The sequence below is a fragment of the Salmo salar genome, chromosome ssa05 (genome assembly GCF_905237065.1).
Source record: "Salmo salar chromosome ssa05, Ssal_v3.1, whole genome shotgun sequence".
Lineage (NCBI taxonomy): Eukaryota > Metazoa > Chordata > Actinopteri > Salmoniformes > Salmonidae > Salmo > Salmo salar.
The window spans coordinates 73,451,348-73,478,221 of record NC_059446.1 but is presented as its reverse complement, the minus strand read 5'-3'; the positions used below and the strand labels follow the sequence as shown (position 1 = coordinate 73,478,221).

The 26,874-nt window shown below is 44.0% G+C and overlaps 2 protein-coding genes across 6 annotated transcripts; both read left to right on the top strand.

Moving 5' to 3' along the window:
* The first annotated feature begins 91 nt into the window (after positions 1-91).
* Positions 92-16,880, top strand: ntd5 (ntl-dependent gene 5). 2 transcript variants are annotated; one of them, XM_045718799.1, is made up of 8 exons: positions 92-286; positions 3,330-3,476; positions 4,521-4,712; positions 14,484-14,595; positions 15,220-15,293; positions 15,735-15,914; positions 16,047-16,244; positions 16,434-16,880. In XM_045718799.1, exons 1-8 carry the CDS (start codon positions 223-225, stop codon positions 16,514-16,516), a joined length of 1,050 nt encoding a protein of 349 aa, XP_045574755.1. In that variant the 5' UTR covers positions 92-222; the 3' UTR covers positions 16,517-16,880. The 2 variants fall into 2 exon arrangements, with proteins under 2 accessions (XP_045574755.1, XP_045574756.1); XM_045718800.1 differs by lacking the exon at positions 3,330-3,476 and having other exon boundaries at positions 177-286.
* Positions 16,881-17,442: 562 nt separating this feature from the next.
* Positions 17,443-26,629, top strand: LOC123743157 (mucin-17). Of its 4 annotated transcripts, none has more exons than XM_045718798.1 (4): positions 17,603-18,226; positions 20,501-20,657; positions 21,645-23,125; positions 24,837-26,629. In XM_045718798.1, exons 2-4 carry the CDS (start codon positions 20,519-20,521, stop codon positions 25,185-25,187), a joined length of 1,971 nt encoding a protein of 656 aa, XP_045574754.1. In that variant the 5' UTR covers positions 17,603-18,226; positions 20,501-20,518; the 3' UTR covers positions 25,188-26,629. The 4 variants fall into 4 exon arrangements, with proteins under 4 accessions (XP_045574752.1, XP_045574754.1, XP_045574751.1 ...); XM_045718797.1 differs by lacking the exon at positions 17,603-18,226 and adding an exon at positions 18,267-18,560; XM_045718796.1 differs by lacking the exon at positions 17,603-18,226 and adding an exon at positions 17,443-17,464 and having other exon boundaries at positions 20,501-23,125.
* Positions 26,630-26,874: the final 245 nt, after the last annotated feature.

Genomic DNA, 26,874 nt, shown 5'->3' with positions numbered 1-26,874 from the left:
CCTTCTCTCAGCTCTATCAACATAAATGGGTGAAAGGTCTCTTCCAATGGAATTTTACCCAGTGTTCTAAACACTCAACACAAACCAGATGTGTGTTCCTGGGCTGTACCTTATCCCTCCCTCTCTCTCCCCCTTTTCCCTTTTGTTCCCCTCTCCCCAAAATGTTCTGTTTCCTAGTGTGCCTCCCTCATAACGGCTGAGACCAGGGTCTAGGCTGGAAGGATGGACTCTGTGCTGCTGCTGTCTCTGTGGGCTCTGGCTGCCTCTGTCTCTCTGCAGACTGCAGGTAAGCTCAGCTCAGACCTCTATCTCTCTCTCACACACATTGTCTATGACTATGTAACTGTATGTGATGCCTAGACAGAGCTTGTCCCACCTAGGCTGAGCTGGGCTTTGGTTTGGCCCTTGGATAGATGAGTAAATCAGTTGATTATTTCAGATCATTTAAAAATCTAGAGCTTGCATTTGTTTTTCAATGAGTGTGCAGTATATTTAATATTTGTTCCTGTCTTTGTTGTATTGACATAGGCTGTGGTTTTGGTTGTGTGTTATGGTTGGGGCATGCTGATACACTCCTGACTACAAACATCTTGAATGCATTTGCAGTTTTATTTGGTTGTGTTTTGTACAAAGCATCCAAAACATATTAATCTCTCAGAGGTTAGCAGGCGTTGGGGGTATGATATTTACTGTATGACTCTGTAACCTTCTCACTCATCCTTATTCACAAATAACTCACGATTTTTAGCAATCATATTAGCATCCACATTAATGTAATAGTGTTCAGAAACCTATTCTATTCTTATTAACAATAAAAGTTACTCCAAAATGACACAATACATTATTTGGCATTCATTTCTATTATGCGCAACATAATCCAAAACACAACCAAAACAAATGCATCCAACAAGTTTGTAGAGTCATAAGCTTGAATTAGTCATTGCTTGCTAGGAATATGAGACACAGTACTAAACTAAGTGTAACACACTGTAAGTGAATTTCCCCACTCATACAGGAGTAATAAAGGCCCAGTTCACCAATTTTGTATTTCTTTTTTTAATAAAGATTTTTCAGGGGTGCTGCAGCACCCTCAGCACCCCTACTTGCTGCTGCTATGGTAGGGCAGTGTACTGCAGCTATATGAGAGCCAATGTCTGTGTATGTCTGCTTGCACAGTTGTGTGTATGTAGTATGTGTGTGTCCCTGTGTCCACCTATGTGTACAGTATATGAATATATGCCGTTAATTGGTCACACATGTGCAGCTGTCAGCATGAGAGAACACAAGTTGGGGGACCCCTCTTTCTCTGTTCCAGATGTGCTGTACATTAAGGGCGTGTCTCTCTCTCTCTCTGTGTGTGTGTGTGTGTGTGTGTGTGTGTGCGTGCTGGGCTACAGTCCATGCTGTATTGCAGATATGAATTAATGATGTGTTCTATGTTAAACACATGGAAGCAAAATACAATGGATTCCTAGGAAGAGATGAAATCATAGAACTATAGTGAGGGAAAAAAGTATTTGATCCCCCGCTGATTTTGTATGTTTGCCCACTGACAAAGAAATGATCAGTCTATAATTTTAATGGTAGGTTTATTTGAACAGTGAGAGACAGAATAACAACAAAAAAATCCAGAAAAATGCATGTAAAAAATGTTATAAATTCATTTGCATTTTAATGAGGGAAATAAGTCTCCTCTGAACAGCTGATGTTGAGATGTGTCTGTTGTTTGAACTCTGTGAAGCATTTATTTGGGCTGCAATTTCTGATGCTGGTAACTCTAATGAACTTATCCTCTGCAGCAGAGTTAACTCTGGGTCTTCCATTCCTGTGGCGGTCCTCATGAGAGCCAGTTTCATCATAGCGCTTGATGGTTTTTGCGACTGCACTTGAAGAAACTTTCAAAGTTCTTGAAATTTTCCATATTGACTGACCTTCGTGTCTCAAAGTAATGATGGACTGTCATTTTTCTTTGCTTATTTGAGCTGTTCTTGCCATAATATGGACTTGGTCTTTTACCAAATTGAGCTATCTTCTGTTTACCTTGTCACAACACAACTGATTGGCTCAAATCCATTAAGAAGGAAATAAATTCCACAAATTAACTTTTAACAAGGCTTAATTGACACGGTCCCGTGTGGCTCAGTTGGTAGAGCATGGTGTTTGCAACGCCAGAGTTGTGGGTTCAATTCCCACGGGGGACCAGTACGCCAAAAAAAATGTTTGAAATGTATGCATTCACTACTGCAAGTCCCTCTGGATAAGAGCGTCTGCTAAATGACTAAAATGTAAAAACGCATTCCAGGTGACTACCTCATGAAGCTGCTTGAGAGAATGCCAAGAGTGTGTAAAGCTGTCATCAAGGCAAAGGGTGGCTACTTTAAAGAATATATATTTTGATTTGTTAAAAAAAAAAAATGTTACTACATGATTCCATATGTGTTATTTCATAGTTTGATGTCTTCACTATTATTATACAATGTAGAAAATAGTAAAAATAAAGAAAAACCCTGGAATGAGTAGGTGTCCAAACTTTTGACTGGTACTGTATATATGGTCTCTCAGTGTTTTTATGAATATTGCTAGCAACAACAGAATAAAGGAATTTTGAATTACATATCAACAGTAGAAAATAGGAGAATATCTTCTATCTAATGATGCCAAGTTTATTTCTCAACTCCTAATATTGAGAAAATTACACTTATTGGAGCCAATTAAGAAAGTAAACTTTCTTGACTTGTCTTGGACATACATTTTTCCCAACACAGGGCTAAACTTTGTTTAACCAGCTAAACAGCAGCTATTAGTGAAAATTTGTTGTGAGTGACCTTTCTAGCTAATAGGCTATGATAGAGTTTACACTTACTCATCCAATTACAATGTGGGGAGGTCAACATAATGAAAACAATCTATCAAATCTATTAATTTTAAAATGCTGATTACTTCTCCTTGCCATTTTCATTCACCTGATGATGAGACAAGACATGCAATTTATTTGGGGGCCAACGTATGATGGGGGTCCCTGGGTGGCCGGTTTGCCTGGGAGGGGGTCCCTGGGTGGCCGGTTTGCCTGGGAGGGGGTCCCTGGGTGGCCGGTTTGCCTGGGAGGCAGTCCCTGGGCAAGAAAAGGTTGAAGACCCCTGACATAATATAATAATATATGCCATTTAGTAGACACTTTTATCCAAAGTGACTTACAGTCATGCAGACATAAAAAACTTTTCTCATTTGGGTGGTCCCGGATATCAAACCCACCGCGCTTACGTTGCAATAACCATGCTCTACCAACTGAGCTAGAGGGCCACATCTCTCCACCTCTGTCTCTCTCCTAGTCCAGGCATCTGATGCGTGTCCAGAGAGGCTGCTGGGTAACGAGCGGAGAAGGACGTGTCCAAAACCCTGTACACAGGACAAGGACTGTGGCAACAAGCGCCAGTGTCTGTGTGACGGCCAGTGTGGCCTCAGCTGTGTGGCTCCAGGTACGTGTGTGTGTTCTGGTTTGTCAGTTGTACCTCAGCTGTGTGGCTCCAGGTACGTGTGTGTGTTCTTTGTTTGTAGTTGGACCTCAGCTGTGTGACTCCAGGTACGTGTGTTCTGGTTTGTCAGTTGGACCTCAGCTCTGTGGCTCCAGGTACGTGTGTGTGTTCTGGTTTGTCAGTTGGACCTCAGCTGTGTGGCTCCAGGTACGTGTGTGTGTTCTGGTTTGTTAGTTGGACCTCAGCTGTGTGACTCCAGGTACGTGTGTGTGTTCTGGTTTGTCAGTTGGACCTCAGCTGTGTGACTCCAGGTACGTGTGTGTGTTCTGGTTTGTTAGTTGGACCTCAGCTGTGTGACTCCAGGTACGTGTGTGTGTTCTGGTTTGTCAGTTGGACCTCAGCTGTGTGACTCCAGGTACGTGTGTGTGTTCTGGTTTGTCAGTTGGACCTCAGCTGTGTGGCTCCAGGTACGTGTGTGTGTTCTTTGTTTGTAGTTGGACCTCAGCTGTGTGGCTCCAGGTAAGTGTGTTCTGATTTGTCAGTTGGACCTCAGCTGTGTGGCTCCAGGTACGTGTGTGTATTCTGGTTTCTCAGTTGGACCTCAGCTGTGTGACTCCAGGTACGTGTGTGTGTTCTGGTTTGTCAGTTGGACCTCAGCTGTGTGGCTCCAGGTACGTGTGTGTGTTCTGGTTTGTCAGTTGGACCTCAGCTGTGTCACTCCAGGTACGTGTGTGTGTTCTGGTTTGTCAGTTGCACCTCAGCTGTGTGGCTCCAGGTATGTGTGTGTGTTCTGGTTTGTCAGTTGGGCCTTAGCTGCGAGGGATAATTTTTTTAATCATTGCACATGTTCATGTGTGTTCCAAATGAGGAAATGAGGGCACTCGACATGGCTTTACATCATCACCAATGATGCCCCATCTGGAAGTGCCTTCTTTTCAGTTCATCTGCCCAGAAACACACTAAACCCATTCTAAACTGTTCTTGATTATCTGATCTTTCCTCGTTAACCTCTCCACTCCTCCATCTCTTCCTCTCTTTCTTCCCCAGGTCGTACTTGTCCCTGGCCCCTGCCCTCAGGGAACAACTTTGTTGCTTCCCTCCTCTCTCCCACTCCCTCCTTCTCTGCCCTCCTCGAGGTGCGTTGTGACACAGGCTACATGTTGCCCAATGGCTTGGATGCAGCCATCCGTCGTTGCCAAGGCGACCGACAATGGAGCGGTGATGATCCCAACTGCACAGGTGGGTACAAGAACAGAGGAGAAAGGCAGAATGTTCTGGATGCAATTTAGATAACATTATCTCTGCTCATTAGAAGGACCCTGGAAATAGGGTAGGGGAAGGGGGTACCTAGTCAGTTACATAACTGAATGAATTCAACCGAAATGTGTCTTCCCGCCTTTAACCCAACCCCTCTGAGTCAGAGAGGTGTGGGGGACTCCCTTACTCGACGTCCATGTTGTTGGGGGATTATCTGCATTGCTCAAGGGAGTTACTGGCTCAACACTCTTAACCCCTAGGCTACCTGCCGCACCCAAAGAATGGAATGGAATGCACATACTGTAGATTGCACAGTGAATGGAATAGAACATATTTCACTCCCTCTGTTCTATTCAGTCCATTTCTAGGTGTTACATCATATTCTATTAATCTTTTTTAACTGAAGCAGTTTTTCACTCTTAGAAAAAAGGGTTCAAAAAGGGTTCTTCAGCTGCCCCCATAGGAAAACCCTTTTAGGTTTTAGGCATCTGTGTGTGTGTGTGTGTGTGTGTGTGTGTGTGTGTGTGTGTGTGTGTGTGTGTGTGTGTGTGTGTGTGTGTGTGTGTGTGTGTGTGTGTGTGTGTGTGTGTGTGTGTGTGTGTGTGTGTGTGTGTGTGTGTGTGTGCCTCAGGAATGAGGGCCTCTGTGATGGTGTTATTTTGTTGGCAGTTTGTCTGTTTGCATAGACTGAGACATTGTGTAACCAGGGCCCATTCTCTAAATTGCCTTAGCAACAGGACTATCAGCTGTTGATACTAGGACTGCAGTCCAGAGAGAGGCAGGGCTTGATTAGTTCACAGTGTCTGTGCCAGATGGGGTGAAAGAGCATGTTCTAGTCTTCATCTCCTCCTGGCTGGGTTCTTTTAACCTTTATTTAACTGTTGTGTGTTTCAGTGTGTGAGTCAAGTGTGTATTTTAAGAGTGTGAAGGTCTGCATGCATTTGTGTCCTCTGTGCACTATTGTGTGTGTGTGTGTACTTATAGTGTGATATGTTTGTGTTTGTGTATGTGTGCGTGTGTGTGTGTACTTATAGTGTTATATGTTTGTGTTTGTGTGTGTGTGTGTGTGTGTGTGTGTGTGTGTGTGTGTGTGTGTGTGTGTGTGTGTGTGTGTGTGTGTGTGTGTGTGTGTGTGTGTGTGTGTGTGTGTGTGTGTGCGTGTGTCCATGTCCCAGTCTCACAGAGCTCCTTCACAGAGACAGGCAGTAGGTTGGCTGGGTATCTTCCTGTGTGTATTGGAGCTGTGCTACATCGTGCTTATTGAGAGGCAGTGGGCGGTAGATCACTGTCAGAGTGTCAAATAGCTGTGTGTATGTGTGTGTGTTTAAGAGAGAGAGAGAGAGAGAGAGAGAGAGAGAGAGAAGGGAGAGAGAGAGAGGGGGAGAGGGAGGGGGAGAGAGAGAGAGAGAGGGGGGAGCGAGAGAAAGGAAGAGATTTTGTGTATACATTGAATGTGTGTGGGAAGTGGATCACAGATAGAGTGTCAAAGAGTTTGTGTGTGTGTGTGTGTGTGTGTGTGTGTGTGTGTGTGTGTGTGTGTGTGTGTGTGTGTGTGTGTGTGTGTGTGTGTGTGTGGGCGACGGATCACAGTCAGAGAGCTCTCTTGCTCATGCAGCTCTGGGCCATGCTGTTCCCTCTTCTCCTCTTCTCCTCTCCTCTCTCATCCTCTTCTCCTCTCATCCCTTTCTATCTGAGAGGCTCCTGATAAGGTCCAGGGAGAGCCTCAGAGAGAGCCAAGGACAAGTAAGCAGCTCTGGGCTATTTAGTGTGTTTGTTTGGTGAAGCAGAACTGGGCTGTAGAGAGAGGTGTGCAGGTAGCTCTCTCTCTCTGTGTGTGTGTGTGTGTGTGTGTGTGTGTGTGTGTGTGTGTGTGTGTGTGTGTGTGTGTGTGTGTGTGTGTGTGTGTGTGTGTGTGTGTGTGTGTGTGTGTGTGTGTGTGTGTGTGTGTGTGTGTGTGTGTGTGTGTGTGTGTGTGTGTGTGTGTGGTGGACTTGACCGGGAAAGAGATGCACAGCTTTGACCACCTGGTCATCTATGGACATCTCTCTGCTTTCACTATCACTCCTTTAAGACAGAGCTACCTGTCAGCCAACAGTAGTTTCACACTGGGCCCTGGCTGTGTGGGAGGCAGGCAGGCAGGCAGGCAGGCAGGCAGGCAGGCAGGCAGGGAGGCAGGGAGGGAGGGAGGGAGGGAGGCTGGAGAGCACACAGAGAGAAGAGGGCCACAGTTAGAACACTGAACCAACCCAGCTCCAGGCACTCACACTCACTCCCCATACAGCCACACACTCACACTCACTCCCCATACAGCCACACACTCACACTCACTCCCCATACAGCCACACACTCACACTCACTCCCCATACAGCCACACACTCACACTCACTCCCCATAAAGCCACACACTCACACTCACTCCCCATACAGCCACACACTCACACTCACTCCCCATACAGCCACATACTCACTCCCCATACAGCCACACACTCACACTCACTCCCCATACAGCCACATACTCACTCCCCATACAGCCACACACTCAACTCACTCACCCCGCCCATACATAATTTATATAGCTACGTATAGGATTAGATATATTTCATAAACACTCAGTGAACTGACCCCTTTTGATGTTGCTCATGTGTGTCTATGGGAGAGTTTTCCACAGAAGAGGGCCTCTCTGTACTTGCTGTAGTTAGTCTGCATATCACACTATCCATCGAACATCCCTCCCTGTAAATTCAACACCCCTACAAAGAGCCTCTCTAGATATTTATATTTCCACGAACGAGAGGCTCTCATACTTCCAGGAATGAGCCATCCATGTGGTTACACAACTAATGCCGCATCTCTCTCACTCTCTCTCTGCTACTGTCTCTCACTCTCTCTGCCACTATTTCTCACTCTCTCTGTCACTCTGTCACTCTGTCACTCTCTGTCACTCTGTCACTCTCTCACTCTCTCTGCCACTATTTCTCACTCTCTCTGTCACTCTGTCACTCTCTGTCACTCTGTCACTCTCTCACTCTCTCTGTCACTCTGTCACTCTCTCTGTCACTCTGTCACTCTCTCTGTCACTCTGTCACTCTCTCACTCTGTCACGCTCTCTGTCACTCTCTCTGTCACTCTCTCACTCTGTCACTCTCTCTCTCACTCTGTCACTCTCTCTGTCACTCTGTCACTCTCTCTGTCACTCTGTCACTCTCTCACTCTCTCACTCTGTCACTCACTCACTCTCTCTCTCTGTCACTCTCTCTCTCGCTCTCTCTCTCTCTCTCTCTGTCACTCTCTCACTCTGTCACTCTCTCTGTCACGCTCTCTGTCACTCTCTCTGTCACTCTGTCACTCTCTCACTCTGTCACTCTCTCTCTCACTCTGTCACTCTCTCTGTCACTCTGTCACTCTCTCTGTCACTCTGTCACTCTCTCACTCTGTCACTCTCTCTCTCACTCTGTCACTCTCTCTGTCACTCTGTCACTCTCTCTGTCACTCTGTCACTCTCTCACTCTGTCACTCTGTCACTCACTCTCTCTCTCTGTCACTCTGTCACTCACTCTCTCTGTCACACTCTCTCTCTCTCTCTCTCTCTCTCTCTCTCTGCAGTATGCATGCTTATCAGCTAGTTACCATAATCTATTTTCAGATTCCTGTTTTCTCAGAGGATATTCAGTTTCCTGACTCATAGCTATGACAACCTGCAACACCTATAACCTACAAAGGTTATTGTTATATGAGTCACCTGGCCAGTGAAAGGGACATGTGAGGTGTTGACCGCTATGTATCCTGAAGAGGAGCCCCCCCATTCCACTTCCCCCTGTCTGCTGTGTCATCTCACACCTATAGTGCATTCAGAAAGTATTCAGACCCCTTGACTTTTTACACATTTTGTTAGGTTACAGCCTTATTCTAAAATTGATTAAATTGTTTTTTTTTCTTCATTGGTCTTGACACAATACCCCACAATGACAAAGCAAAAACAGTTTTTTAGACGTTTAGGCAAATGTATAAAAAAAAAAAAAATGAAATATAACAATTACATAAGTATTCAGACACTTTACTCAGTACTTTATTGAAGCACGATTACAGCCTCAAGTCTTCTTGGGTATGACGCAACAAGCTTGGCACACCTGTATTTGGGGAGTTTCTCCCATTCTTCTCTGCACATCCTCTCAAGCTCTGTCAGGTTGGATGGGGAGTGTTACTGCACAGCTATTTTCAGGTCTCTCCAGAGATGTTCGATTGGATTAAATTCCGGGCTCTGGCTGGGCCACTCAAGGACATTCCGTCACTTGTCCCGAAGCCACTCCTGCGTTGTCTTGGCTGTGTGCTTAGGGTCGTTGTCCTGTTGGAAGGTGAACCTTCACCCCAGTCTGAGGTCCTGAGAGCTCTAGAGCAGGTTTTCGTCAAGGATCTCGCTTTACTTTGCGCCGTTCATCTTTGCCTCGATCCTGACTAGTCTCTCAGTCCCTGCCGCTGAAAAACATCCCCATAGCATGATGCTGCCACCATCATGCTTCACCGTAGGGTTGGTGCCAGGTTTCCTCCAGATGTGACACTTGACATTCAGGCCAAAGAGTTCAATCTTGGTTTCATCAGACCAGAGAATCTTGTTTCTCATGGTCTGAGAGTATTTAGGTGCCTTTTGGCAAACTCCAAGTGGGCTGTCATGTGCATTTTACTGAGGAGTGGCTCCTGTCTGGCCACTCTATCATAGATGCCTGATTGGTGGAGTGCTGCAGAGATGGTTGTCCTTCTGGAAGGTCCTCCCATCTCCACAGAGGAACTCTGGAGCTCTGTCAGTGTGAACCTCGGGTTCTTGGTCACCTCCCTGACCATGGCCCTTCTCCCCCCATTGCTCAGTTTGGCTAGGCGGCCAGCTCTAGGAAGAGTTTTGGTGGTTCCAAATTTCTTCCACCACTGGGTTCTTGAGGACCTTCAATGCTAAATAAATGTTTTGGCACCCTTCCCCAGATCTGTGCCTCGACACAATCCTGTCTCTGTGGTCTAAGGACAATTCCTTTGACCTCATGGCTTGGTTTTTGCTCTGACATGCACTGTCAACTGTGAGACCTTATATAGACAGTTGTGTGCCTTTCCAAATCATGTACAATCAATTGAATTTACCACAGGTGGCCTCCAATCAAGTTGTAGAAACAGCTCAAGGATGATCAATGGAAACATGATGCACCTGAGCTCATAGCAAAGGGTTTGAATACTTATATAAATAAGATATTTCTGTTTTTTATTTGTAATAAAATAGCTAAAATGTCTAAAAACCTGTTTTCAATTTGTCATTATGGGTTATTGTGTGTAGATTGATGAGGATAATTTTTTTTAAATCCATTTTAAAATAAAACTAACGTAACAAAATGTGGAGAAAGTCAAGGCATCTGAATACTTTCCGAATGCACTCCTGCTGTTAACTTTCTCTCAATCCCGTTATTCACATTAGCTAAACGCTGCTCTGTGTGTGTGTGTGTCTGTCTGTGTGTGTATTTGCATGTTGTGTTCCTGTATTTTCTATTAATCCTATTATGCAAATTAGTTACATGCTGATATGTGTGTGTGTGTCTTTCAACAATGTGTGTGTGTTTCTGTATGTGTGTAGGCTATGAACGGTATCATGCTCAACAGCACATAGGCACCACCAGTGAATGACATAAAGTGCCTTCAGAAAGTTTTCACACCCCTTGACTTTTTCCACATTTTGTTGTGTTACAAAGTGGGATTAAAATCGATTTTTTTTTTTTTTGTCAACAATCTACACAAAATACTCTGTAATGTCTCAGTGAAAGAAACATGTTTTTTTTTTATTAATGTAAAATAATATATTTTTATTAGAGAAGTATATTCAACCCACTGAGTCAATACATGTTAGAATCCCCTTTGGCAGCGATTACAGCTGTGAGCCTGTCTGGATGAGTCTAAGAGCTTAGCAAACCTTGATTGTACAATATTTGCCCATTATTCTTTTTTAAATTCTTCAAGCATTGTCTCGTTCATTGTTGATCATTGCTAGACGATTTAAGTCACTTAGTAACTAGGCCACTTAGTAACATTCAATGTCGTCTTAGTAAGTAACTCCAGTGGCCTTGCATTTTAGTTTATTGTCCTGCTGAAAGGGGGATTTGTCCCCCAGTATCTGTTGGAAAGCAGACTGTAACAGGTTCTCTTTTTACGTTGCCTGTGCTTAGCTCTATTCATTTTCTTTTTATAAAAAAAAAACTCTCTAGTCTTTGCCGATGACAAGTATACCCACAACATGATGCAGCCACCACTATGCTTGAAAATATGAAGACTGGTACTCAGTGATGTGTTGTGTTGGATTTGCCCCAAACATATAATACAGTATTAATTCAGTACCTTATTTCAAACAGGGTGCATGTTTGGAATATTTTCATTCTGTACAGACTTCCTTTGTTTCACTCTGTCATTTACATTAGTATTGTGGAGTAACTACAATGTTGTTGATCCATCCTCAGTTTTCTCCTATCACAGCCATTAAACTCTAACTGTATCATGACACAAGGCGAGACCCAGATGCAGACACAGGAGGCAGATGGTTGGAGTCTTACAATATTTATTAATCCAAAAGAAGTAGGCAAGAGAATGGTCGTGGACAGGCAAAAGGTCAAAACCAGATCAGAGTCCAGGAGAGACAAAGTGGCAGACAGGCTCGTGGTTAAGGCAGGCAGAATGGTCAGGCAGGCGGGTACAGAGTCCAGAACAGGCAAGGGTCAAAACTGGGAGAACTAGAAAAAAGAGAATAGCAAAGGCAGGAGTACGGGAAAACCTCTGGTTGACTTGGAACATACAAGACGAACTGGCACAGAGACACAGGGATAAATACACTAGGGAAAACAAGCAACACCTGGAGGGGGTGGAGACAAGAACGAGGACAGGTGAAGCTGATCAGGGTGTGACAAACTGTTTTAAAGTCACCATTGGCCTCATGGTGAAATCCCTGAGCGGTTTCCTTCCTCTCTGGCAACTGAGGAAGGACGCCTGTATCTTTGTAGTGGCTGATTGTATTTATACACCATCCAAAGTGTAATTAATAACTTCACCCTGCTCAAAGGGATATTCAATATCTGCTTTTTTTTTTACCCATCGTCTTTTGCAAGGCATTGGAAAACCTCCCTGGTCTTTGTGGTTGAATCTGTGCTTGAAATTCACTGCTCTACTGAGGGACCTTACAGATAATTGTATGTGTGGGGTACAGAGAAGAGGTTGTCATTCAAAAATCATGTTAATAAACACCATTATTCCACACAGAGTTATTCCATGCAATTTATTATGTGACTTGTTGAGCAAATGTTTACTCCTGAACTTATTTAGGCTTGCCATAACAAAGGGGTTGAATACTTATTGACTTAAGACCTTTCAGCTTTTAATTTTTCATTATAGTTTTTTACAATCACTTTGGCACTAATTTCAGAACCTTGTGGTCATTTTTCAAAACTCTAGACACAAAACTCAAAACGGTCATGACTTGTAACACAGGCTGTCAAATGTTCAAAACATTGGATTGTGCATTAATATCTTTAAAGAAACAATTGCACTTGCAAAATCATTGGTTCAAATAACTAATTTATCATGAAATACCATAAGAACATTAATTTAGATCACCCACACACAAGATACCGATAGTTTCACTGTGTAGTTGTTCGTTCAATCATTAAATATTGTAGTACAAAATATGTGACACGTTTCATTATGCTACATCACGTAAATACATCACTGTAAAAGGACTAGTAGAGAGAATACTACAGACACAGTGGAATCATTGAACAAAATATGAAATGTATTGATGTATTACAATCAAATCACAACCTAGGTTTCTTTGAATCAAAGCAAAAATAATTAGCTACAGAAAAAGAAAAAAACTACAGTAAAACATCAACTGCAGTGTTCCTCACCTGGCTTACTGTAAAAAGCAAAACAAAGGATTGATTACTGTACTTCTATATTCCCCTCAACCCTGTCTTGTGGATTCGGCCATAGGTTCTCATCCACATCACAATGGATGTTTTCATTAGCCAAACATCTTGGGAAGAATCTTCAGGCATGGTGAATCCAGGCCTGACACTGGTCTGCTGTGATGTCATTGCATGCATCATCCATGGCCTGGACAAGGGTGGCTTGTTCGTGAGGGCGCCTATCATATACCTTCCACCTCCATGTGGAGAAAAATTCCTCAATCGGGTTTTATGAAAGGAGAGTATGGGGGTAAGTACATGGTAGTAAATTGTGGTTAGGCCTGAAACCATGCTTGCACCATTCTGAGCATGGTGGAACATGACATTATCCCACACAATGACATAGGTCATGTCATCAGCTCTACAGACCTGATTCAGCTCATCAAGGAAGGTTACATTCGAACAGCGAATCAGGTGGCTGCCTGCAACTCAATATATAGAGTATATAGAGTAGAGAGCTTTAGATGTTGTTCGACCAAACATTAGAACGGGCAAGATGAGTAATCTACGCAACTTTGACCGTGGAATGATTGTCGATGCCACATGTGTGATGTGTGATTCCAGCATCTCAGAAACAGCTGCCCTCCTGGGATTTTTTTACGCACTACAGTCTCTAGAGTTTACAGAGAATGGTGCGATAAACAAAACACATTCAGTGAGCGACAGTTCTGTGGGCAAAAACACCTTGTTAATGAGAGAGGTCAGAGGAGAATGTCCAGAAAGGCCACAAATGCTCGAATAACAGCAGTTTAAAACAGTGGTGTGCAGAATGGCATCTCTTAACGTACAACACCGTGAATAATTCAGGCTGTTGTGGGGGCAGGGGGTCCTACCCAGTACTAGATAGGTGTACCTAATAAAGTGGTCGGGTGAGTGTATAGTAATGTGAAATCTGAAAACATGGTCTGGAAAAGTGGTACATGGGACCATAGAAACAGTGTCTGATAAAGAATGATGATGAAATATTACAGCCATAGATAATGTAGTCCAATTGGTTCATGTTCCACGGTAATTGGTGTTAATGGATCTGGTTACCCTGAAACTTTCATGATCTAAACATGGAATATTGTTCGTCAGTTTCCATAAAACTATGCATTAAGAGTAATGCAACAGTTACTTATCATTTTGATCAGTTGTATCAATTGATAGTTAGATGATTGTAATGAAATGAATAGACAGTCATCTCAGAAGTAATGTGTGAATTACATTTTGAAATGGTAATACTTTGATGTTAAGTTGTGTCATTTTGAACAGGTGATTTTAGTTCAATGAACAAATGATCTTAGCTTTATGTGTATTGTATCCAAGCAATTGGAAAAAGTGTTAGTTTTGAAAAATTAGCCTTTTGATCATTGGTTGTGAGTTTTGTGTCTAGAGTTTTGAAAAATGATATCAAGGTTCCGAAATTAGTGCCAAAGTGATTATAAAAAACTGTAATTAGCAAAAATGTATAAAAACATAATTCCACATTATGGGAAATTGTGTGTAGATCAATGACACAAAATCAAAATTTAATCCATTTTAAATTCAGGCTGTAACAAAACAAAATGTGGAAAAAGTCAAGGGGTGTGAATACTTTCTGAAGGCACTGCAAAATATCATCAGCACCCTGTGTGTGTGTGAATCAGAAGAACAGAATGTACAAATGTGTTTTGTTACAGATGTGCTTCTCACTCTCCCTTTCCCTCCCCCTCTCCCTCCTCCCTCTCTCTGTTCCTCTCTCCTCCCTCTCTCTTCCACTCCCCCCCCCCCATGTACGACTGCCCCCTCTGCAGCCCCCACCTCCCCCCGGGTCTCATGTCCTTTACCTGAGGAGTTGACCGACACCTTCAGCATTGATGGATCCGCAGTCGCTGGAACAACCATCCGCTACACCTGTCTGTCTGGGTGAGAGAGGGAGGGAGAGAGAGAGAGAGGGAGGGAGGGAGAAAAAGGGAGAGAGAGAGAAAGGGAGAGAGAGAGAGAGAGAGAGGGAGAGAGGGAGAGAAAGGGAGAGAGAGAGAGAGAGAGAGAGAGAGAGAGAGAGAGAGAGAGAGATGCAAGCTAGAGAGGTTGGAAAAGGCAGGGTGGGAGAGCGAGAGACAGGATGAGAGGTTTGAGACAGAGAGAGAGAGATGAAAGACAGATGCAGACAAAGGAGAGAGAGAGATGGGTGGTAAGGGGTGGAAGTGGAGGAACTTCATTATGTAGAGACTGGGCTGTCTACATTACTGTTGTTAACTAGGCCATTAATATGCTTTTTACTGACTCACATCTATTAATGTATCACATCTAATAATGTATCACATCCCAATGCATATGTCAATTGGAATCATGTATTGTATGGAAAATACACACTTTCTGAAACAGAGCCAACAGAGAGGTGAACATTTAACCCCTGCTACACCGCTTAGTGTATTACCAGTCAATTAGTCATATAACCACCCCTTCTCTCTCTGTCTCTCTCTCTCTTTCTCTCTCACTCCCCCTCTCTTTCCCTCTCCCTCTCTCTCCCCCCCCTTCTCTCTCCAGGGAGCTGGTGGGAAACAGTGAGAATCTCTGTAATATTGATCAGACCTGGCAGTACCCTCACCCCATCTGTCAAAGTATGTGTGTGTGTTTTATAATATATAGTGTTTGATAGAGAGAGAGCAAGCAGAGGTAGAGCATCAGAGCCATGGAATTTGATGGTTGGCGTGTGGGTGGATGGATTGGGCCTTTTCAGTGTGAGTGTGTGAATGTGTGGTTGTGTGTTTGTGTGTGTGTATTTTGCGGAGGAGGTTATTGTACTCTGCACTTGAAATCGTTCTACTTTGTGTGTGTGTCTTTTTATGTGTGTGACAGAGACTGAAATGTCGGTTGTTATGTTTCATAGTGCTTTACTGCCACCTTTTGGCCTAAACAGAGAATAACATCTCTTGCCAATTCATTCAGCAATGTTCTTGTATCCTGGTCTGATCCTATGGACTCACAGGATGTGCAGACTTGACCAGGATGGAAGAACATGTAAATGTGTATATACAGTGACCCTCTCTCTCTTGTTCCAGGGGTGTGGTGCCCGCCCCCCCAGGAGGTGAACCAGGGGTACCTGGTGGCGGTACAGAGGACTGAGTACGATGTGGGCGATGCCATCTATTACCTCTGTAAGAAGAACCACCTGCTGGATGGACCCAACCGGGTCACCTGCCAGCCCAACGGCACCTGGAGCGCAGTGCCCTACTGCAGAGGTGAGTCCTAACTGATACACCCAGGGCCCACTGTGTGTGTGTGTGTGTGTGTGTGAGATACAGAGAGAGTGAAAGGTAGAATATTGACCTTTCTTCTTTATTTGTTCTTCATCCTGTACTTCCTGCTCGTAGCGCGCTGTCCAATCCCAGCGGAGCGGAGCCGTGTTCTGATTGGTGGGCTGAAGCGTTGGCCCTATGACGTGACAGACTCGGTGGTTCCTCATGGGGAGAGCGTGACGTTCTACTGTAAACACTCCAGGAAGCAGTGCAGCTTCCCCTACACACAGACCTGTTTCGACGGCAGACTCAACCCCCCTTTCTGCTACCAGGGTGAGTTGGGACCCCAGAACTGGTGCCCTGTCTAACATGATCTATGGAAAACCCCTTGGTGCCTTACTAGTCTTTCTATGTGACTGTTCAGTGGGCAGGAGACCTCAGGGTTCAGTCAGAGACAGTATGTGCTTATATTGTCTTCATTTGATGTAACATGTCTATCACCTCCCTCCTTCTGTGTCCCAGAACCCACCTGGCTGCAGTACAAACTGTTCCCTCATCGGCTGGTGTCAGAGATCGAGGCCTGCTCTCTTGTAGACCTGGACTAATACCCCAACACTCCCATCTATATGTCTTGTCCCCCTCTCTCTCAGCCTGTACCAATGATAGGCTCTACATGTCTTAATAATAGCTGTGTTAATGATAATACATGCATTAATACAGAAGTAAAACAGAGTCATAACTCATATAGTTCAAATGTTCACTTCATGTGTTGTTACCATGTGACTCTGACTCCTCCCACTGCGGGATCTGACTGACCTTACGTGTTGTTTTGTTTTAACATAGTGTGTTCCTGCCCCAAGCTGGGCCTCAGGATACTCCTCCTACTTATGTTGTTGACACACCAAGCCCTGAGGCTTGGAAGTTCTATTGATGTGACGGTTTTGAAATAAAAACAACATTTTGCTGTAATGTGATGAATGTGATATTTCATGTAATTGAAATGAAATGGAGATGAACACTTGATTCTCACAACAATTAGGACACCCTGATATCTCTCTCTCTCGCTCCCACACGAGCATGCACACGTACACACACACACACACACACACACACACACACACACACACACACACACACACACACACACACACACACACACACACACACACACAGCCATATTTTGTATTTTCTAAGGTTACATGTACTTGGATTAAATGGTGATCTGATCTCATACCATATACAGTAGCTGCCCACTGTTTACTCAACATGGATTGAGTTTAGTTGGACCCAGAATTGTCCTTGCTATCCGGAATCCTTGGGACGTCTCTACCCCATTAAAGTTTACGTTTGGTTAAGGTTATGGCATGGGTAGGGGTTAAAGTTAGGGTAAGGACGGCCCAAGGATCCCAGATAGCATTAACTGAAGCCGAATGCTGCGACGCCATGAGCTCCCACCTCTCTCTGCTCGCGCAGCAGGCTGCGCGCAGAATCTCCACTCCATACTAGTCCGCCTCTCATTCATATTTGGTCCTCCGGAAGTATCCACAGCTCGGGTAAGCCAGTGTCTATGCAGCGAGTGACTTATGGGTGGAGTATGTAGTTTATTATCCAGTTTTAAATGTATGGACAGTATACCGGACGCATCCCACACCTGTTATATTGACAAGTGTATGTCCAGACAATTAAGTTAGTGAAATAAATTACAATATGCCGGTAAAGTTTCCTACATCGCTCTTTCTGCCAGCTGTCGGGCTGCGCTCCCTACAGGGCTCGAACCCTCGACTTGTAAAATGGCTGGTTGTGGGTCCATAGACAGCAAGGGCAGTTATTACGGCAAAAATATAAACATAATTTAGACAAATACCGCGGCGTCATTCAAAATAAGGGAACCGAATATATTACATGAAATGCAGTTAGCAAACATTGTCCCAGGTTCGAGTGTCGTGTCCATTGATGCGCAGTACATCCACAGATATGAAACAGGGGTTGGCTATTCGGACCTCGGACTGCGCGCAATGGCGTCTCCCATAAACAGCGACACTTTTTATTCCAACATAAATACAGTACAAGGATGGATAAGGGTTCAAATGGAGGAAAACAAATATGATGTCGACCCAAACCCGTTGCCAGATATTTAACGAATGTCTTATTTTGTATTAGACTATGGCAGACAAATGAAATTCTGAAATCGAAAGAAAAAATGGGCTTTACCCCCGGATAGTATGATTTCGCTGACATCATGCTCTCTTGAACCCTCCACTGCTGACTGTCGCGTTCATGCTATGTGGTATATTGGCGACTTTGTTTAGAGCCCGGTAAGCAAATTATATAAAACCAGTGAAGTCCATAATAACAGCAAATGTAATGTAACATGTGCGTAATTTACGCATGCTGCGTTACATTTTTAAGATTGACAATCATAGCAATTAAGCATATCAGGTAATCACTGATTGTAGAGCATGAGACAACACGCTGTAGCCTTTAAAACAAATCTCGCCTCAAGTTATTGAGATAATAGCAGGAATTGGAACCGGTTTGAATGATGATAATGTTGTTGATGATGATGACGATCATTGATGATGATGGTGACAATGTAATGGTGATGATGATGACGACGAGGTGGAAAGTGGTGATGGGGATGTTATGAAGGTGATGGGGATGATTTAACCTACAGTGCCTTCAGAAAGTATTCACACCCCTGGACTTTTTACACATGTTGTTGTGTTACAAAGTGCGATTAAAATGGTTTTAATTGTCAGTTTTCCCACCAACAATATACACAAAATATTCTGTAATGTCAAAGTGGAAGAAAAATTCAAACATGTTTTTTCATTTAAAAAAAATAAAAATAAAACACTAAAATATCTTGATTAAATAAGTATTCAACCCCCTGAGTCAATACATGTTAAAATCACATTTGGCAGAGATTACAGCTGAGAGTCTTTCTGGGTAAGTCTCTAAGAGCTTTGCACAACTGGATTGTACAATATTTGTCCATTATTCTTTTCAAAATTATTCAAGCTCTGTCAAATTGGTTGTTGATCATTGCTAAAGAACCATTTTCAGAGCTTGCCATAGATTTTCAAGCATATTTAAGTCAAAACTGTAACTCGGACACTCAGGAACATTCACTGTCTTCTTGGTAAGCAACTCCAGTGTAAATTTGGCCTTGTGTTTTAGGTTATTGTCCTGCTGAAAGGTGAATTCATCTCCCAGTGTCTGGTGGAAAGCAGACTGAACCAGGTTTTCCTCTAGTATTTTGCCTGTGCTTAGTTCAATTACGTAGCTTTTATATCCTGAAAAAACTCTGCAGTCCTTAATAACGATTACAAGCATACCCATAACATGATGCAGCCACCACTATGCTTGAAAATATGGAGAGTGATACTCAGTAATGTGTGTTGTATTGGATTTGCCCCAAACATAACACTTTGTATCCAAGGCAAAAAGTGAATTGCACATTTTTTGCAGTATTACCTTAGTGCCTTGTTGCAAACAGGATTCATGTTTTGGAATATTTGAATTCTGTACAGGCTTCCTTCTTTTCACTCTGTCAATTAGGTTAGTATTGTCGAGTAGCTACAATGTTGTTGATCCATCCTCAGTTTTCTCCTATCACAGCCATTCAACCCTGTAACTGTTTTAAAGTCACCATTGGCCTCATGGTGAAATCTCCGGCAACTGAGATAGGAAGGACCCCTGTATCTTTGTAGTGACTGGGTGTATTGATATATCATCCAAAGTGTAATTAATAACTTCACAATGCTCAAAGGGATTTTTTTTACCCATTTACTAATAGATGCCCTTCTTTGTGAGGCATTGGAAAACTTCCCTGGTATTTGTGGTTGATCAAAAAAAAAATGTAATCTGTGTTTCAAATTCACTGCTCGACTGAGGGACCTTAGAGATAATTGGGGTACAGAGATGAGGTAATCATTCATGTTAAAAACTATTATTGCACAGAGAGTGAGTCCATGCAATTTATTATGTGACCTGTTAAGCCATGTTTTACTCCTGGACTTATTTAGGCTTGTCATAACAAAGGGGTTGAATACTTATTATACTTATTGTCTCAAGACATTTCAGCTTTTCATATTTAATGAATTTGTAAAACTTTCGAAATACATAATTCCACTTTGACATTATGGGGTATTGTGTGGTAGGCCGGTGACAAAAATATCTCAATTTAACCCATTTTCAATTCAGGTTTTAACACAACAAAATGTGGAAAAAGTCAAGGGGTGTGAGTACTTCCTGAAGGCCCTTTTTTGTAGTAAAATAGGAATAGGATTTTAAGGAATTCATAATAGCCTATTTAGTCTATGTGAATAGTTTGAGTCTAGGCATATTTCATTATGCACAATGAAAGAACAAGTAAGATATTCTAACAACATGATACTAATTTTAATCAACTTCCTAATTTTGTTGCTCTGATATCCTGTGAAATCGCATAAAGACACCTAGCCACCTCAGGACATCTTCCTTATCAATGAAGCCTATAGTCATTTGATTGACAAGTCCTCTTATTATTTGATGGTAATAATTAATCTCTTGTTAAGATGATAAAATATTGAATCCCCATTTTACAGATTCAGGCATGTTCCAAAATGGATTCTCAACAGACAGGGGTTCTGACCAATGGTGGCTCAGATGACAGGAGTGTCGGCCAATCTTTGAAGAGATCGGGGACTGTGCCAGAGATCCATGAGGAGCCAGTGGACTCCTTGATCTTATCCTGCCCACCAGGTAACCTCCAATAATGCTCCCTTAAACAGGTGTACTCCAGTACAGGTGTCCAATCAAAACCTTTTTAGGCCAAACGAGGAGGAGGGGCTGGGAGAGCGCCAGATGTGAGCGGGACACAGCCAGGATTGCAGGAACCAGTTGAACTCTGCGGGCTCAACCAACCAATCACAGTCAAGACTGGACTTCCTGGTGTGTGCGATCAACCAATCAGAGTCAAATCAGACGTTCCTGGATTGTGCAACAGGCCAATCACAGACTCTGCAGCTCTCAGCTCTACCAAAGACGTGCCTCCCTCTGATTCTAAAGGGAGTAGGTTAGAAGCCAGAGCTGTTTGGTCTAGGACCAGTTGAAATGCCCTGACCTCCACTACTGTGACTGGCACGGGTCAGATGGAGGATGTGTGTGTTGAAGAGATAGAACACACTGAGGAGCCTCTCTACAGGATGGAGACAGAAGAGAGGGATGAGAGGAGAGATGGAGAGAGGGATGTTACACAAGACAGGAATTGTAGTCCCATTGTCCCTGAAACGCCTCTCATCTCCGACACAGCCAAGGCAGTGAGGGATGGAGGGATACGGGGGGAGAAAGAAAGGAAAGATAGAGAGGATGAGAGAGTGATCCCTCTTTTCCTACCCCCTAGTCGATGTCATGGTGGAAAAGAGAGACCAGGAGAGGACAGAGGAGAGAGAGCGGAGGCAGGGAAAGGAGTAAGGGGGAGAAGAGAGGAAGAGGAGGGAGAAGTATTGGATCTGAGCTTCCCTAAAAAGAGAGAGATCAAGGAGAGGAGCCTTTGGCATGAGAGCTCACTGCTTATGGAGGTAGATGAGGTAGAGGGGGATGGAGATAGGGACATAGTAGAGGAAGATGATGGTGATGATGATGAAGATGATTCTATATTGAGAATGGATGGAGCTGACATTTTTGGGGGACCTCTCTTGTCTCCCTTGTTCTTCTCTACCTCCGTTTTCACCTCCCTCTCTTCCATAGACTCTGAAAGTGAAGGTCTTCTCCTGATAGATGACCAGGGTATTCCATACACACTCACCCCTGAGGGGCACAAAGTGCCCCAAATGGACTCGTCTAGGCCAGACAAACCCCCCTCAAGCCAGCCAAAGGTGCAGTCCAGCTCATTGGAGGGAGAGGATGACAGGTCGTCTCATATAACCACAGCAGGGGTCACTTTCCTCAGCCAAAATTTAGTAAAAACTCCACACACACACAAGGAAAACACATGTCCCGCTCCTGTTACGTCTATGAAACCCTCACAGAAGTCAGAACTTCTAAAAAATACAGAACACTCAAGGAACCCAGAACTCTCACAGAATGCGGAACCCCCTAAGGTTCTAGATTCAGGTGTGAAATCTGTTAGTGAGGCTAGTGCTGCTGTTTCCCAACCCTCTGGTTCTGCTGTACACCTCCAACCCCCTCAGCCCATCCAGATCCTGACTAACCCCTCCTCCAACACCCCCATCCTCCTCTTCCCCTCCTCCCCCCAGCTCTCCTCCATTCCCCTAACCAAGACTGATGCCAACCCAGGCCTCCTGGCCTTCTCTCTCTCCCTCTCCCTCACACAGAACACTCCCAGCGCCTCCACCTCTATGTTCCTTCTCCTCTCCTCATCCACCACCTCTTCCTCTGGTCAGTCTTTCTCTACCTCCACCCCCATTGCTCTCATTGACCCCTCCACCGGTCAGCTCTCCCAAATCACTGCCTCCTCTTCATCCCCTCTTTCTCTCTCTCTCTCTTCTGGTCAGTTCGCCACATCAGGGTCATCCCTCCCTGCCAATCTCTCCCACCCAGTTATTAGATCGACACCCAACAACTACCCTACCATCCTATCAAGAGAGAGTCCCAGCGTTAACCTTCCCGCCCCCCTGACCTCCCCCTCTGTGGTCTCCCCCCCTCCCTCCAAGCAGCCCAGTGCTGATGCCAGTTCTAAAGCAGTTCTACTCAGCTCACCTCCTCACAAACACACTGAACCAAACTGTTGTGACCCCAACACCGATCATCAGTCACTATGTACTGAAGAAACCCAAATGGAGTCAGTCCCAAATGGGTCATCTCCTACTAAAGCCCCTCCCCTTACACACCCGCAATCCCCTTCTCTGTCCTTTGACTTTAGTTTGGTGGCATCCGACCAATCAAAAGCCCCAGAGTCAAAGCACACCTCCCTCCCATGGGACGACCATCTCTACTTCTCCTCCGCCACCGCTCCTCCCTCCCCTCCTCTTGCCCCCATCTTCCCGTCCAGCGGACCCAGGAACCTGAACCCCCTGGACCCTCTGGAACCCCTGTCCCCAGCCTCCTCTCCCTCCTCTGGGCCACGAAGGGTCCTCTACTGCCCTCTCTGCCCCAGGATCTTCTACTACCTGTCTGACCTGGAGCGTCACTCCATCACCCACTCTCAGAACAAACCCCATGTCTGCCTGCAGTGTGGCAAGGCCTTCAAACGCTCCAGCCATCTGCAGGTGAGCTCAGTTGTTCATAAATGTTTGAATTGTGGTGTGGTGATTTGGTGGGCCCATGATGACATATTGTTTTCAAATCAAATCAAATTTAATTTGTCACATGCACCGAATACAACAGGTGTAGACTTTACAGTGAAATGCTTACTTACAAGCCCCTAACCAACAATGCAGTTAATTTTTTATATTTTAACAAGAAATAAAATAAGAAATAAATGTAATAAATAATTAAAGAGCAGCAGTAAAATAAGGGGCTACCGGTACAGAGGTAATTGAGGTAATATGTACATGTAGGTAGAGTTATTAAAGTGACTATGCATAGATAATAACAGAGAGTAGCAGCAGTGTAAGGGGGGGGGGTCAATGCAAATAGTCTGGGTAGCCATTTGATTAGCTGTTCAGGAGTCTTATGGCTTGGGGGTAGAAGCTGTTGAGAAGCCTCTTGGACCTAGACATGGTGCTACAGTACCACTTGCCATGTGGTAGCAGAGAGAACAGTCTATGACTAGGTTGGCTGGAGTCTTTGACAAATTTTAGGGCCTTCCTCTGATACTGCCCTGGATAGAGGTCCTGGATGGCAGGAAGCTTGGCCACAGTGACGTACTGGGCCGTTCACACTACCCTCTGTAGTGCCTTGCGGTCGGAGGCCGAGCAGTTGCCATACCAGGCGGTGATGCAACCAGTCAGGATTCTCTCGATGGTGCAGCTGTAGAACCTTTTGAGGATCTGAGGACCCATGCCAAATCTTTTCAGTCTCCTGAGGGGGAATAGGCATTGTCGTGGCCTCTTCACAACTGTCTTGGTGTTTGTACCATGATAGTTTGTTGGTGATGTGGAGACCAAGGAACTTGATGCTCTCAACCTGCTTCACTACAGCCCATCGATGAGAATGGTGGCGTGCTCGGTCCTCCTTTTCCTGTAGTCCACAATCATCTCCTTTGACTTTATCACGTTGAGGGAGAGGTTGTCCTCCTGGCACCACACGGCCAGGTCTCTGACCTCCTCCCTATAGGCTGTCTCGTCGTTGTTGGTGATTAGGACTACCACTGTTGTGTCATCGGCAAACTTAATGATGGTGTTGGAGTCATGCCTGGCCGTGCAGTCATGAGTGAACAGGGAGTACAGGAGGGGACTGAGCACGCACCCCTGAGGGGTCCCTGTGTTGATGATCAGCGTGGCGGCTGTGTTGTTACCTACTCTTACCACCTGGGGGCGGCTCGTCAGGAAGTCCAGGATCCAGTTGCAGAGGGAGGTGTTTAGTCCCAGGGTCCTTAGCTTAGTGATGAGCTTTGAGGGCACTGTGGTGTTGAACACTGAGCTGTAATCAATGAATAGCATTCTCACATAGGTGTTCCTTTTGTCCAGGTGGGAAAGGGTAGTGTGGAGTGCAATAGAGATTGCATCAACTGTGGATCTGTTATTGTGGTATGCAAATTGGAGTGGGTCTATGGTTTCTGGGATAATGGTTTTGATGTGAGCTATGACCAGCCTTTCAAAGCACTTCATAGCTACAGACGTGAGTGCTACGGGTTGGTAGTCATTTAGGCAGGTTACCTGTTTTGATTGTGTTTGAAGTGGAACTAGGTCCTTTGTGTCAGATTTCATCTTGTTATGACTGCTATGTAATAAGTAGATATAAACAAATCATAATATATGAACATGAATGTATTGTATTATCTAACAAACGTGACCCTTGTCCTTTGACTCTGAACAGAGACACAAGCACATTCACACGGGCGAGAGGAACTTTGTGTGCCCCATCTGCTCCAAGCGTTTCAGGGAGGCGGGCGAGCTGCAGCGCCATCAGAGGGTACACACAGGAGAGAAGCCCTACCAGTGCCCGCTGTGCCACACACGCTTCGCCGAGCGCAACACCCTGCGTCGACACACCAGACGCAAACACCCTTACCACCAGGCAGCTATGGAGATGCTGTCCGAGAGAGGAGCAGGGGGAGGAGGAAGAGAAGGAGGGGATGAAGATGAGGGCACAGAAGAGTGGTATAGTTCCACTGTGTCCAACTTAGACAACTCTGACTCTGAACCAGATTCTGAGGTCATTTCCTGAGGCTGATCCTCTTGAATAAAGAAAATGAGAAGAGGAGGAGGAGAAGGAGGTGGAGAAGGTGGAGGAAGAGGAGAAGGTGAAGGAGGAGGAGGAGAAGGAGGAGGAGGAGGAGGAGGAGGAGGAGGGCAAAGGTGGTGTAGCTTCACTGTGTTCGACTTGGACAACTCTGACACTGAAAGGGATTGAACGGTACTTTCCAATGAGACCATTGGTTATATTTATTTATTAATTACTCTTGAATGTATTTTATTTCCATTTCCTTACAGGGTCCGAAAATGATCACTGATCTCATAAATCGTTTCCCATCAAGTATTCCTTCGATTTTCGTCATTTCCACAACTATAGGGCAGAAAATGTTAATGGATATTCTAAAAAGGTCACCCTTTGACATTCTGCTATAACAATACATTTGCACTACCAAAGTACAAACAATTATGTTGTAAAAAACAATGTTTTATTGTAAAATTGTTCTTTATTACTATATTTTTTTCTTCTCTTGTGGGAGCTGTACTTATTATTGAGTGAGATTATTTAACTTTCTTACTATTAAAGACACTGTCGTTTGCACTTTTAAAAAGTGGATTTTGTGTTCAAATTTGAGAACAATAGCCTCCAATTTGTCCTTTTTACATGGTTTTTACATTGTGATTTCTGCTGCCTATGCCTTCAAAACAAGGTGCCCTAATTTGTTAAATGCATAGAACAGAATTCTGACCAATTTTTTGTTGTTGCTGATTGCACCACTGATGCAATTGAAGCTTATGATAAATGCTAATCATGTTAACTTATTTCAGTTAAACCTCCCTGTGTGTGTACAGTGCCTTCAGAAAGTGTTCATACACCTTGAGTTATTTCACATTTTGTTGTGTTACAGCCTGAATAAAAAATGTATTACAAATATTATTTTCTCATACACACAATACCCCATCATGAAAAAGTGAAAACATGTTTTGAGAAATGTTTGCAAATGTATTGAAATTGAAAATCATAAATATCTAATTTACGTAAGCATTCACACACCTGAGTCAATACATGTTGGAATCACCTTTACCAGTGATTACAGCTGTGAGTCTTTCTGGGTCTCTAAGAGCTTTGCACACCTGGATTCTACAACATTTGCACATGATTATTTTTACAATTCAAGCTCTGTCAAGTTGGTTGTTGATCATTACTAGATAGACATTTTTAACTCTTGCCATAGATTTTCAAGCCGATTTAAGTCAAAACTGTATCTAGGCCACTCAGGAACATTTAATGTTGTCTTGGTAAGCAACTCCAGTGTATATTTTCCTTGTGTTTTAGGTTGTCCTGCTGAAAGGTGAACTTGTCTCCCAGTATCTGTTGGAATGCAGACTGAACCAGGTTTTCCTCTAGGATTTTGCTTGTGCTTAACTTTATGTCCTGAATAAAAAAAGTGTTACGTTTGGGGCAAATCGAAAACAGTACATCAGAGTACCACTCTTCATATTTTTAAGCATGGTGGTGGCTGCAACATGGTATGGGTATGCTTGTCATCGGCAAAGACTAGGGAGTTTCTTAGGATAAAAATGAACGGAATAGAGTAAATTTCTTTGCCACATTTTTTTAAATGTTACTTTAGTGCCTTATTGCAAACAGGATGCATCTTTGGAATATTTGTATTCTTTACAGGCTTCCTTTGTTTCACGCTGTCATTTAGACAACCTGG